The following is a 12,831-nucleotide window of genomic DNA, read 5'->3' on the forward strand; positions in this document are numbered from 1 at the left end:
AACAATATTAACCTTTGTATGTTGGTAGTGGTTAATAATTAACGTATCTCTTCTGATAGGATGAGTTCAGAAGAGCGGTGGAGCGTTAGTGGAGTCCTGTTGGCAGCAGCGGTTGTTGCCTTGTACCTTACTTTTGATGTTCCTTATCTGCTCTTTATGAAGAAAGCTATCGAGCAGAGCATTGATTCTAAGATAGATCTTCTTCATGTCTCTGTAGCAGGACTTCTCATAAGTAAGTAGTCCTATACTTATAGTAATTTTAGTTAATACTAAATAGTACATCTTGTTGAAATTGCATTGTTAGCTTTTAGTAAAAAGTCTGTATTTTAGCTTTCAAAGAGTAAAGTGAGTTTGGTGGTACATATAAACCATATTATATTAAAGACGGGTTCCTGCTTGTTATATTAAAGATACGGCGAGAAAGTGTGGTCCTTCCGAATATTCTGTTAGATTTAATATTTTTTAATTTCAGTTATTTGCGTTATGTTCGCTATATTGGTGGTCTTTAACAACAGACCTACTACTCAGTTAGGTCACTGCAGACCTAAGAGAATCTTCCCTTTTATCTTCATCGGTATTCTTTCTTCTCTATTATTACTTTTTGAATAGTATCCTAGATAAATCTCTTCATTCATTTAGTTACTATGTTATTTTAAAGTAACTATGATATGCTTAATAATATGCTGTAGTAGAGTAGTAACTATGGAAACACTAATCACCAGGGTTCCTGATTCTCCTCCACTTCGTGCTGACAGTAGTAGTGTCCGCTAAAGTTAGTGACCAGGAGAAGAGTAGACTGAGAGAGTATGTTCCCAACTATTGGAACTATCACACTGACTCTGTAAACCAACGCTATGTGGACGATATTCAGGTAATGTCACGTGCTGTGACATCATTACACGTGCTGTGACGTCATCACACGTGCTGTGACGTCATCACACGTGCTGTGACGTCATCACACGTGCTGTGACGTCATCACACATGCTGTGACGTCATCACACATGCTGTGACGTCATCACACACGCTGTGACGTCATAACACGTGCTGTGACGTCATAACACACGCTGTGACGTCATAACACGTACTGTGACGTCATCACACATGCTGTGACGTCATCACACATGCTGTGACGTCATCACACATACTGTGACGTCATCACACATACTGTGACGTCATCACACGTGCTGTGACTTCATCACACAAATTGTTACGTTATAACAAGGGCTGTTACGTCAGATTCATTTGTAAATGTTATTGAATAATTTTAGAACTGTAAGTTAAAAGCACTTAGCTGAGAATCTCTAATAAACAACCTTTTACAACTAAATTAAATCAACCAACATGAACAGTGAGGTAGAACTATTTCAGATATCACTGTCGTGTTGTGGGATAAGCTCTGTTGATGATTACGGTACAATGAACAGTGCTGTGACGTCATCACACGTGCTGTGACGTCATCACACGTGCTGTGACGTCATCACACATCATTTGTAAATGTTATTATTTCAGATATCACTGTCGTGTTGTGGGATAAGCTCTGTTGATGATTACGGTACAATGAACATCCCGCCTAGCTGCTGTGATAACAAAGGGTGTGACAAGGAGCGGGCTCACGAGATGGGGTAATTACTAATAATCCAATTAGTTAATTAATTAATAAGTTAACTAATTGTGGATCGGGAAATCGATCGGCCGCTCAAGAGATTTTTATTTAATGTTTGATTTATATATTACCTTATATGGACATCACGTGTTCTATTTCAGGTGCTACAAGAAGATATCCACACTACTCATCACGTGTTCTATTTCAGGTGCTACAAGAAGATATCCACACTACTCTATCACGTGTTCTATTTCAGGTGCTACAAGAAGATATCCACACTACTCATCACGTGTTCTATTTCAGGTGCTACAAGAAGATATCCACACTACTCATCACGTGTTCTATTTCAGGTGCTACAAGAAGATATCCACACTACTCATCACCCAAACAACCCTCCCCATATTGGCTAGTGGTAAGTTAGATAATAGATGTGGATACTGGTGGGGAGGTGAAACACATTTGTTTACTTTAATAGTAAGCACATGTTCAGCGGGTTGAGGAGGTGAAACACATTTGTTTACATTTTTAGGGTAAGCACATGTTCAGCGGGTTGAAGAGATGATACACACTTTGTATTATAGAAGGCTTGTAACACTTGTAACGCTTTCTTGTTACCCCCCTTTGAAGGCCCCGAATCATTTTCTGAACGAAAGCTCAAAAATAACCGAGAAATCGACTATTCTTATTAACTCATTTTGATGACTGTTTCTGACCAAAAATTGCACGAAAAATCGATTGAGCTAGGTTTCAGAACCTATAAACACTTCCTTATCCCTTCCTTAAAATTGATGTTTTATAGTTGATACGAGCAACAAGCAACATATGTTTTGATCCTTCGGTTCTACTCATGACCTAGGCAGTTAAGCTGAACCCGACAGATCGAGGCAATCCTCACCTTAACTGATCAAACTGGTACTAACACAATTTTCAGATATAAATGTTCTTTGCGATACGTTTATTGCAGCTTTGCAACTTGAGGGAAGACCAGAGTACGAAAACACACAGCAGGTAAGCAACTCACTTTTGGTGACTGTTCCTCACGAACATTCTGATCCTGCAACAATTTAGTATACGGTAGCTTAGAAGTGAAACCCACTTATTGTAGTACCAACTATGGTCATACGAGACTAAGGAATAATATACATAAATAAGTTACATAATAAATTACCATATATAACAAACATATGAACAGGGAGATCGTCTCCTTAACAAATCGAACAGGTACTATCACAATTTCCAGAGCAGGTACTATCACAATTTCCAGAGCGTAATTTTCACAATTTCCAGAGCATAACAAAGTCAAAAGAAACACAACGAAGGTAGGTTACCAACACCACAATATAACAATTATACTAACAACTGAATTAAATTTATTCTGACGACGGGCAGCCCTGATGTGCTCCGTCATCCTCAACGAGCGACCACTTGTAATAGAGGTGTTCTGTCATGTGACACCGATCCGTCCAATCACAAACAGGACGAGTCAGCAGATCGATATCGTGTGTTTACTTTCCTTATCTTTATTTGACCCTCTGTTCACATTGTTATCTCTACCACATCTCGGCTCGGCAAGGTCCACGTGCAATATCTGCACCGCGGTAATCACGCCATGATTACGTCATGAACTTGAAATGGTGTGATTGTTGTACTTATATAACCGTGCCCATTGCCCACGTACAATACAAACTGTTGGGGGGGGGGGGGGGGGGATTGTAGGAACTTATCGTCCAGTCATGAACAGAATATTAACCTAATTTTTTAGTTATTTAAGCAGACCTGGTCATTTAAAAAAAAATCACTGTCCACTTCCCTCAAAAAAACAGGGTTCAAATTAACAAGTTGGGCACACACGAATGCGATGTCGCTCAGATAAGGCAACATCTTCGCCACAACTTTGTTTCCCAAAATCTTGTACCGCTTCAGATAGCCAATTGAGCGTTCCACGTGGATGCGGGCGATGCTGACTTTGCTGCTGGCTGCTACTTCTTCCGGCGTGAACTGAGTCTTGCCCCACATCCCCGCTGGGATGTTTAGGGTAACTCCTGAAATTTAATTCGCTTTTTAATGCCGCTTATTCTTAACTAACCGGACGTTGATTCATCACTCTACACTCAACTGTTACGTGACGTTTCAACACGTAATATGCTGAAACCTTAACGAGAAATTAGAAACCATAGGTCATAGCACGTTATCTCGCCAGAGGAGCATCATTTGGGTGATTCGCAATCAGCATACAAAAATATAAATACTACGATTTAAGTTGGTTTCAACTGTTAGTGTTATAGGGGCCCGTTCAGAAAAATCTCATATTTCGAGTGTAGCACGGTTGGAACTTACCTTCGGACAAAATGTCGTGAATGAGGAACCCCTTGTCAGCCATCACGTTGTCACCAACAGTCAGCTTCTGCAGTATGGCACTATCCACTACAATTTCCTTATCGGTTGTGCCACCAGGGTAGCAGCGGCTGACATACGTGATTACCCCACTGGGCGCAATTCCGATCAGTAACTTGGCTGTGTGCGTAGCTGGAGATGGAACAGAACGATTATGCAGGGGAAATTGTATGAGGTACGAAAGCAGAAGATCTGTAATTTACGTTGCAGGTTCAGCATTATTGAAAGGTATGATCGACTGAACTTACACTTATAATGGCTGTAACATCTGGCGCCCGACTCAATGTTGGACGGAGCTTCAATTGGGACCTGTGGATTGTAGGAATTTTCAATTGCTACAGCTGCAATAACAAAATGAAATTTTGAACATCACAATTCGCACCCCGCCGTAATTGTACTGATGTAGAGAACACCAATTCACTGGTCACGTTCAAAGCGAAATATTGCGTCAACTTATCTGCTGTGACTTTCATAATTTTGTCTGAGCTCTAAAGTTGTAGCTGCTCATTCGGTTCTGGTAATGGACTCAAATCATACCTCGGTACAGTCAATCACAATCCTAGTGTTGGGGTGTCCTAGATTCTGTTTTTAAACACTTACTGTCAAAGTTAAGCAAAGCAGCACTCATGGATATATGCATTATTCCTTTGCTTCCAGTTGGTGTAAACTTAAAGCACAGTTCATCATTTGGATCTCACTCAGTTCACAATCGCGACCTCATATTAGAGTAAATGTTTTTAATAATACGCAATTGGACAACTAAACCGAAACATGCTATAACTAAACAATGTTATTGTTCCGTTCCTGATTGAACAGTTAGCATCACAGTCAGTTGGAGGAGCGACCAACACACTATCAAGATCGGTTGTTTATCTTAGTCTACCCCCCCCCCCCCCCCCCCCCCCCCCCCCCAACAGTTTGTATTGTACGTGGGCAATGGGCACGGTTATATAAGTACAACAATCACACCATTTCAAGTTCATGACGTAATCATGGCGTGATTACCGCGGTGCAGATATTGCACGTGGACCTTGCCGAGCCGAGATGTGGTAGAGATAACAATGTGAACAGAGGGTCAAATAAAGATAAGGAAAGTAAACACACGATATAGATCTGCTGACTCGTCCTGTTTGTGATTGGACGGATCGGTGTCACATGACAGAACACCTCTATTACAAGTCGCTCGTTGAGGATGACGGAGCACATCAGGGCTGCCCGTCGTCAGAATAAATTTAATTCAGTTGTTAGTATAATTGTTATATTGTGGTGTTGGTAACCTACCTTCGTTGTGTTTCTTTTGACTTTGTTATGCTCTGGAAATTGTGAAAATTACGCTCTGGAAATTGTGATAGTACCTGCTCTGGAAATTGTGATAGTACCTGTTCGATTTGTTAAGGAGACGATCTCCCTGTTCATATGTTTGTTATATATGGTAATTTATTATGTAACTTATTTATGTATATTATTCCTTAGTCTCGTATGACCATAGTTGGTACTACAATAAGTGGGTTTCACTTCTAAGCTACCGTATACTAAATTGTTGCAGGATCAGAATGTTCGTGAGGAACAGTCACCAAAAGTGAGTTGCTTACCTGCTGTGTGTTTTCGTACTCTGGTCTTCCCTCAAGTTGCAAAGCTGCAATAAACGTATCGCAAAGAACATTTATATCTGAAAATTGTGTTAGTACCAGTTTGATCAGTTAAGGTGAGGATTGCCTCGATCTGTCGGGTTCAGCTTAACTGCCTAGGTCATGAGTAGAACCGAAGGATCAAAACATATGTTGCTTGTTGCTCGTATCAACTTTAAAACATCAATTTTGAGGGATAAGGAAGTGTTTATAGGTTCTGAAACCTAGCTAAATCGATTTTTCGTGCAATTTTAGGTCAGAAACAGTCATCAAAATGAGTTAATAAGAAGGTCGATTTCTCGGTTATTTTTGAGCTTTCGTTCAGAAAATAATCCGGGGCCTTCAAAGGGGGGTAACAAGAAAGCGTTACAAGTGTTACAAGCCTTCTATAATACAAAATGTGTATCATCTCTTCAACCCGCTGAACATGTGCTTACCCTAAAAATGTAAACAAATGTGTTTCACCTCCTCAACCCGCTGAACATGTGCTTACTATTAAAGTAAACAAATGTGTTTCACCTCCCCACCAGTATCCACATCTATTAGTTAGCTGTAATAAGTACAGAGAACATTATATGCTGCTGTTTCACAATGAATAGAGATTATAAATTCTCATCTCATGTATAACAATAATATCTCAGCCCTCAGGTAGTAACCACTAGTAACCACTAGTAACCACTAGTAACCACTAGTAACCACTAGTAACCACTCTCATGTATAACAATATCTCAGGTATAAGTCTGATAATAATCGGAGTTAACATTGCTGGCCTGATAAGGATGAGATTTGGAAATGGGTGTTACTCTGATCTGTACAGCAGAGAGGTGACCAGACCTCTGATACAGGAGGGGTAGGGGACAGCTGAGTAGAGGACAACAGAGGGGTAGGGGACAGCTGAGTAGAGGACAACAGTGCTGATACAGGAGGGGTAGGGGACAGCTGAGTAGAGGACAACAGAGGGGTAGGGGACAGCTGAGTAGAGGACAACAGTGCTGATACAGGAGGGGTAGGGGACAGCTGAGTAGAGGACAACAGTGCTGATACAGGAGGGGTAGGGGGCAGCTGAGTAGAGGACAACAGTGCTGATACAGGAGGGGTAGGGGACAGCTGAGTAGAGGACAACAGAAAGGGTAGGGGACAGCTGAGTAGAGGACAACAGTGCTGATACAGGAGGGGTAGGGGACAGCTGAGTAGAGGACAACAGAGCTGATACAGGAGAGGTAGGGGACAGCTGAGTAGAGGACAACAGAGGGGTAGGGGACAGCTGAGTAGAGGACAACAGTGCTGATACAGGAGGGGTAGGGGACAGCTGAGTAGAGGACAACAGTGCTGATACAGGAGGGGTAGGGGACAGCTGAGTAGAGGACAACAGAGCTGATACAGAAGGGGTAGGGGACAGCTGAGTAGAGGACAACAGAGGGGTAGGGGACAGCTGAGTAGAGGACAACAGAGGGGTAGGGGACAGCTGAGTAGAGGACAACAGAGGGGTAGGGGACAGCTGAGTAGAGGACAACAGTGCTGATACAGGAGAGGTAGGGGACAGCTGAGTAGAGGACAACAGTGCTGATACAGGAGAGGTAGGGGACAGCTGAGTAGAGGACAACAGTGCTGATACAGGAGAGGTAGGGGACAGCTGAGTAGAGGACAACAGTGCTGATACAGGAGGGGTAGGGGACAACTGAGTAGAGGACAACAGTGCTGATACAGGAGGGGTAGGGGACAGCTGAGTAGAGGACAACAGTGCTGATACAGGAGGGGTAGGGGACAGCTGAGTAGAGGACAACAGAGCTGATACAGAAGGGGTAGGGGACAGCTGAGTAGAGGACAACAGAGGGGTAGGGGACAGCTGAGTAGAGGACAACAGAGGGGTAGGGGACAGCTGAGTAGAGGACAACAGAGGGGTAGGGGACAGCTGAGTAGAGGACAACAGTGCTGATACAGGAGAGGTAGGGGACAGCTGAGTAGAGGACAACAGTGCTGATACAGGAGAGGTAGGGGACAGCTGAGTAGAGGACAACAGTGCTGATATAGGAGAGGTAGGGGACAGCTGAGTAGAGGACAACAGTGCTGATACAGGAGGGGTAGGGGACAGCTGAGTAGAGGACAACAGTGAGCTGATATGTTGACTGGAGATGTTAAACGTCCCCTCAGCAAGGATGTTTTAATTATTCGTGTAAATATAATTTAACGTTAATTTGAAAATGTTAATTTTCATTTTGATTTTAATCTAATTATTAATGATTTTAAATTTTTATCATCGGATTTATCAGTTTTGTAGTGTTAAGTATGTTTTTGTAAATAATTGTTAAATAATTGTTAAGTATGTTTTTGAAACTTTATTTTTGTCGATACTTTAAAATAAATTTGGTAAATAACCAGTCAGATCTAAAACAAAAAAGACAAATTTCAGTTTTTTGCGTGTTTTGATATAATTGTGAGCACATCGTGGTAGTAACCACTAGTAACCACTAGTAACCACTAGTAACTATTAGTAACCACTAGTAACCACTAGTAACCACTAGTAACTATTAGTAACCACTTACTGGTGAGTTCACGTGACGAATGATTTTTATGCTCAGATCATCTGAAATAGGTTGAGAAAAAACGGTTTTATCAGCATGTGTTTAATAAGCATCGCGAAGTGAACACGGGAGATGATGCTATGGTTAATTTGTTGAAGGAGGGAATTTTATCGTAATGTAGCTAAATTTTATATTAACGCGTTCAATTTTACTCACATTTTATCAAATGTTTGATTTTAGTTTGTTACGTACTGTTTTTTACACATTTGTTATCTTATTGAGGTAAATCATATATTTGTTTTCATTTTGTTAATTAATAAATAGCAGTGCTGCAATGTTCAAATTGTTTCTTAAAGTCTCAAATTGTTGATGCCAGATTGAATACTGTATAAAATATCATGTTTCTCATTTCGTCCCAGTAATGAACACTACGTTCGTACTTGCCCTGTTCTGGCGTTTCTTTGTAAAACTACTTGAATATATATTTAGTAACTACATGTAACCTTAACCACTAAACTTGAATACCGACAAGACGTAACCATTAGTAACCATTAGTAACCATTAGTAACTACTTGTAACCTTATCCACCTCCCTGTACTTTGTACACTGTTCTATTTTAGAAACTTACTTTTTATACACCTGATACTTCTTATCTTGTACCTGACATACACCAAAACCTTTTATAAACTAAAAGCCTTTACTTGGGGGGGGGGGGGGGGGGGGGGGGGTGATATATTAGGATTGATACCTGTCGCCAGATAGTATACTATATTACATGGATTTGGACCTGTCTTGTGAAACTTGTATTGAGCCTGTCTCTTGAATCTAGGTAACTAACACGTTATATTATTATGTCTCTTCTAGTTAGGATGTAAAGAAACGAAGAAGATAATGTGATGATGCGTTGTGAAGGGGTTGTTACCACTAGTAACCACTAGTAACCACTAGTAACCACTAGTAACCACTATTAACCACTAGTTACCACTAGTAACCACTAGTAACCACTAGTAACCACTAGTAACCACTAGTAACCACTAGTTAAATGAGTTACTCTCTTCACCAAATCAGATGGGTCTGCTCCACTCTCTTCTATATGTGTACTTCCTTCGCTATAATAACCGCTAACAAGAGCGTACTAACCATCTACAAGTGAGTTAAAACACACATAACCATTAACCACTAGTAACCACTAGTAACCACCAGTAACCACTAGTAACCACTAGTAACCACTAGTAACCACTAGTAACCACTGCATTAGTAACCACTAGTAACCACTGCATTAGTAACCACTAGTAACCACTGCATTAGTAACCATTAGTAACCACTGCATTAGTAACCACTGCACTAGTAACCACTGCATTAGTAACCACTGCATTAGTAACCACTGCACTAGTAACCACTAGTAACCACTAGTAACTACAGGTAACCGCTAGCAACTACTGCATTAGTAACCACTAGTAACCACTGCATTAGTAACCACTAGTAACCACTAGTAACCACTGCATTAGTAACCACTGCACTAGTAACCACTAGTAACCACTGCATTAGTAACCACTAGTAACTACAGGTAACCACTAGCAACTACTAGTGACTACTAATAACCACTAGTAACCATTAGTACCCATTTTTAACCACTAGTAACCACAAAACCTTCAGCACATGGTTTTATTTATTGGATCATTAGTAATTATTTCAAAAAGGATGTGTTTAAACTTACAGATATATAACCACAACATATTGCAGGTTTCCTAGCGTCCAGTTTGTGACACTAGTACAGCTGATTGTCACTGTTATAGTGTTGGAAGTGTTGAAGTTATTGAGAATAGTTACCTTTCCTGCTCTCTCAGTTTCCTCTATCAGAGACGTTAGTAACCATTAGTAACCATTGGTAACCATTAGTAACCAATAGTAACCATTAGTAACCATTAGTAACCATTAGCAACCACTAGTAACCACTATAACTAGTTAGTTATACAGGGTATACATACTCCTCTAGTATTAGCAATTGATTAGTCTACATCAATTAGTCAATTATAATTAACTGATTATCTATTATTTATTTAACTGATAGTAATTTGTTGATAATTTGTCAGGTGATGCCCCTACCTCTGATTCATCTTGTTAATCTACTAGTTGGTCTTGGAAGCACACAAAGCTTAAGGTACCTATTTTAATGTGATATATTGATTTTATAAAACGTTCATTTTTCGTTGATTAGAAGATTTTATAAATCTAACAGCTGAAGACGATTAACACATGTATTTTAAAAGCTCCTGCTAAAACAAACTTTTCGTATTATATGTTTTAAACAAATCCCCTCCAGGTTATAAATTATTGCAAATTGAAATTAATTTGTCAAATTGTTAATTAGACCAAATAAGATGTTCACTTCTTAGTTCTTCCTTTTCAGTATCCCCATGTTTCAAGTTCTTAGAAGATTCACTGTCTTATTTGTTATGATCGGAGAAATCACTATCCTAAGGTTTGATTCAGGGTCAGGGTCAGGGTAATTTAGTGGGTGTAACCAAATATAAATATCTCATTAGAATTGAATTGAAATGACTTGTATCGCTATAAGACATTGCGTAATAATTACATTAGCGTAAGATCTCTTATGATCATTATTTCAGAAAAAGATTTTCAAAGTTGACCGTGGTGACGGTTGTTGCGATGTTGGGTGGTGTTATCATAGCGTTCATGTGAGTTATCCTGTAATAATAACGTCAACAGTGAGTACCGAACACTCTTATTAAAATTTGCTAGAGTAAAAGGGTCTACTCAATGTTGGAGTTGTAGGGCGCATTAGTAATCAAATTGAATATTTTGCGCTCTGTACCTTATTAATGGATATATTTACTGCGCGCGCGTATTTCCACATGATAGTCCTTCTTCCTACTGTTTTTAAGCGATTCTAACAGATAATTAAATTTTGCAGAGGTGATTTAGCCTACGATAGCTATGGTTACACGCTAGTCTTGCTGAATGACCTCTTCACGGCTGCCTATTCTATATACCTCAAGAAAATCAACGATAAAAAGGTAGGTTCCCGTGAATTTTGTCAGATCACATCCAACATCCATGATTTTTCTGTCCCTATTTACAGCAGGGTGTCATAATTATTGGCGCGTAAAATAACGGCCTAAATTATGGGTTTTGAGGTACATCAACACAAAATTCGGAAATTAAGAAAAAGTTCAGACGATTGTCTACAGACCAGTTTTTGAATTTTGTAATTCTGATATTCAGAAGTAAAGTTATGACCCGTCGAAAAATATTGATTTCATCATAAAATACACATAAAATTTCAAACACGCCAATAATTCTGACACCCTGCAGCTGTACAAGCCACTTTGGGTTTGTATTTTAGAACCCAGAGATCGTCATGATGCCTTCATTACTTTATCTGATGTATTTTCCCAGTTGATGGGGAAGCTCGGTTTGATGTACTATAATTCGATAATTTCCCTTCCCTTGTCACTTCTGGCTTTCATTATTTCTGGAGAATTCCAAACGGTTTGTTTTGATTAATTCAACACTTTTCATAACGTTTTCGTATACTAATTAAGTAGGACTAAAGTTATTAATTAAAGTGGAAATAACTTTATTAATGAAGCCGCAATAAAAACATATTTAAGTAATGGAGCCGTGTTTTAAAGTAATTCTCCAACTGTTCAGGTGAAAGTGTACGCGGGCTGGTCCGACAGCTGGTTTTGTGCCCAGTTTGTTCTGATTAATGTTCTGGGCTTCGTTCTGATGTACAGTGCTATTCTGTGTACTGCGGTGTGTGGGCCTCTTACTTACAATGTGGCAGGTTCTGTTTGGTTTGCGGATAGATGATAGGTTTTAGGAATTCTGAACTTTCCAAAACAAGTTCTGACACGTGACAGCGATATTAACCAGTGAGGTTGCACCTTTAGCTTTAGCCATTTGTATTGCAGGTGTTCTGAAGAGTGCTGCTATTACTTACATTGGTATGTTACATTGGTTCGGGGGAGATTACATCTTCAGCTGGCTCAACTTCTTTGGTTAGTATTTCACACTAACTTATACTGAGAGCATACGGATTACGTTTATGTGAGCGTTTGTTTATTGAGTGATAAACAAACTTGACACAAACTTGACTTTGTGAATTATCAGGAATAACAGTAAGTGCATTGGGCGGAGTGGTTTACAGTGCAGTGACATTTAGATCTTTGGAGCAGAGCAGAGCTGATAAGAACAAGAAACAAGAGGTTTACGTTGCTTAGCAACAATAACTCTAGCAGTACAGGTTACAATGAACATTGAACATGAATTACTTGATCTGATGAAATGGACAATAATTGGTTAATCTAATAGTACCATAGCTATAATAGATGTTTTTCGTTAAATTTGTTTTTATTTATATCATTTAATTTTACAAACCGTCAGTATGTACGCTACAAGTTTTATTTTTACGGGGATTTATATCATTTATTTAATAACATGTAAATAGATTTAGACGTGTTTGTCTTGACACGTGTTTCACCCTGTTTCAATTTGAACTTCATTGCTTCAAAGGTTTGGAATAAATTCTAATTCAATTAGAATTATTAAGCACAATCACTCTAGCAGAGCAGGTTACTTAGCAACAAACAATTCAATCAGAAAATGTTGTAGTTTATTTGAATCTTATTGTACTGTTTATAATCTTGGCATGATTAAT

At 39.4% G+C, this 12,831-nt stretch overlaps 4 protein-coding genes across 8 annotated transcripts in view; 3 read left to right on the top strand and 1 right to left on the bottom strand.

The window, feature by feature from the left end:
* LOC134817623 (BUB3-interacting and GLEBS motif-containing protein ZNF207-like) overlaps window positions 1-12,831 on the bottom strand; it is a 79,756-nt gene that overhangs the window by 31,084 nt on the left and 35,841 nt on the right. The window lies entirely within an intron of this gene.
* LOC134817622 (autophagy-related protein 16-like) overlaps window positions 1-12,831 on the top strand; it is a 101,718-nt gene that overhangs the window by 6,658 nt on the left and 82,229 nt on the right. The gene's annotated exons all lie outside the window — the stretch shown is intronic.
* Window positions 61-8,588, top strand: LOC134817316 (CD63 antigen-like). The gene is made up of 7 exons (XM_063826450.1): window positions 61-232; window positions 473-574; window positions 723-871; window positions 1,510-1,622; window positions 1,954-2,015; window positions 6,358-6,490; window positions 7,617-8,588. The coding sequence occupies exons 1-6, from the start codon at window positions 61-63 to the stop codon at window positions 6,477-6,479; spliced, it is 720 nt and encodes a 239-aa protein (XP_063682520.1). The 3' UTR covers window positions 6,480-6,490; window positions 7,617-8,588.
* On the top strand, window positions 9,010-12,418 carry LOC134817538 (nucleotide sugar transporter SLC35D2-like). Its single transcript, XM_063826694.1, has 10 exons — window positions 9,010-9,296; window positions 9,891-10,011; window positions 10,241-10,308; window positions 10,558-10,629; window positions 10,778-10,846; window positions 11,083-11,185; window positions 11,568-11,660; window positions 11,823-11,958; window positions 12,086-12,172; window positions 12,285-12,418. Exons 1-10 carry the CDS (start codon window positions 9,190-9,192, stop codon window positions 12,392-12,394), a joined length of 966 nt encoding a protein of 321 aa, XP_063682764.1. The 5' UTR covers window positions 9,010-9,189; the 3' UTR covers window positions 12,395-12,418.

This window comes from Bolinopsis microptera, chromosome 6, assembly GCF_026151205.1.
Source record: "Bolinopsis microptera isolate Bmic1 chromosome 6, MBARI_Bmic_1.0, whole genome shotgun sequence".
Classification (NCBI taxonomy): Eukaryota; Metazoa; Ctenophora; class Tentaculata; order Lobata; family Bolinopsidae; genus Bolinopsis; species Bolinopsis microptera.

Bases quoted from the DNA above. Each gene is read 5' to 3' on its own strand.
- LOC134817316 (XM_063826450.1), top strand. From the start codon at position 61: ATGAGTTCAGAAGAGCGGTGGAGCGTTAGTGGAGTCCTGTTGGCAGCA. The intron at 1,623-1,953 runs GTAATTACTAAT...GTTCTATTTCAG, and splicing joins GAGCGGGCTCACGAGATGGG to GTGCTACAAGAAGATATCCA. The intron at 2,016-6,357 runs GTAAGTTAGATA...ACAATATCTCAG, and splicing joins CCTCCCCATATTGGCTAGTG to GTATAAGTCTGATAATAATC.
- LOC134817538 (XM_063826694.1), top strand. From the start codon at position 9,190: ATGAGTTACTCTCTTCACCAAATCAGATGGGTCTGCTCCACTCTCTTC. The intron at 10,630-10,777 runs GTTTGATTCAGG...TCATTATTTCAG, and splicing joins GGAGAAATCACTATCCTAAG to AAAAAGATTTTCAAAGTTGA. The intron at 10,847-11,082 runs GTGAGTTATCCT...TAAATTTTGCAG, and splicing joins GGTGTTATCATAGCGTTCAT to AGGTGATTTAGCCTACGATA.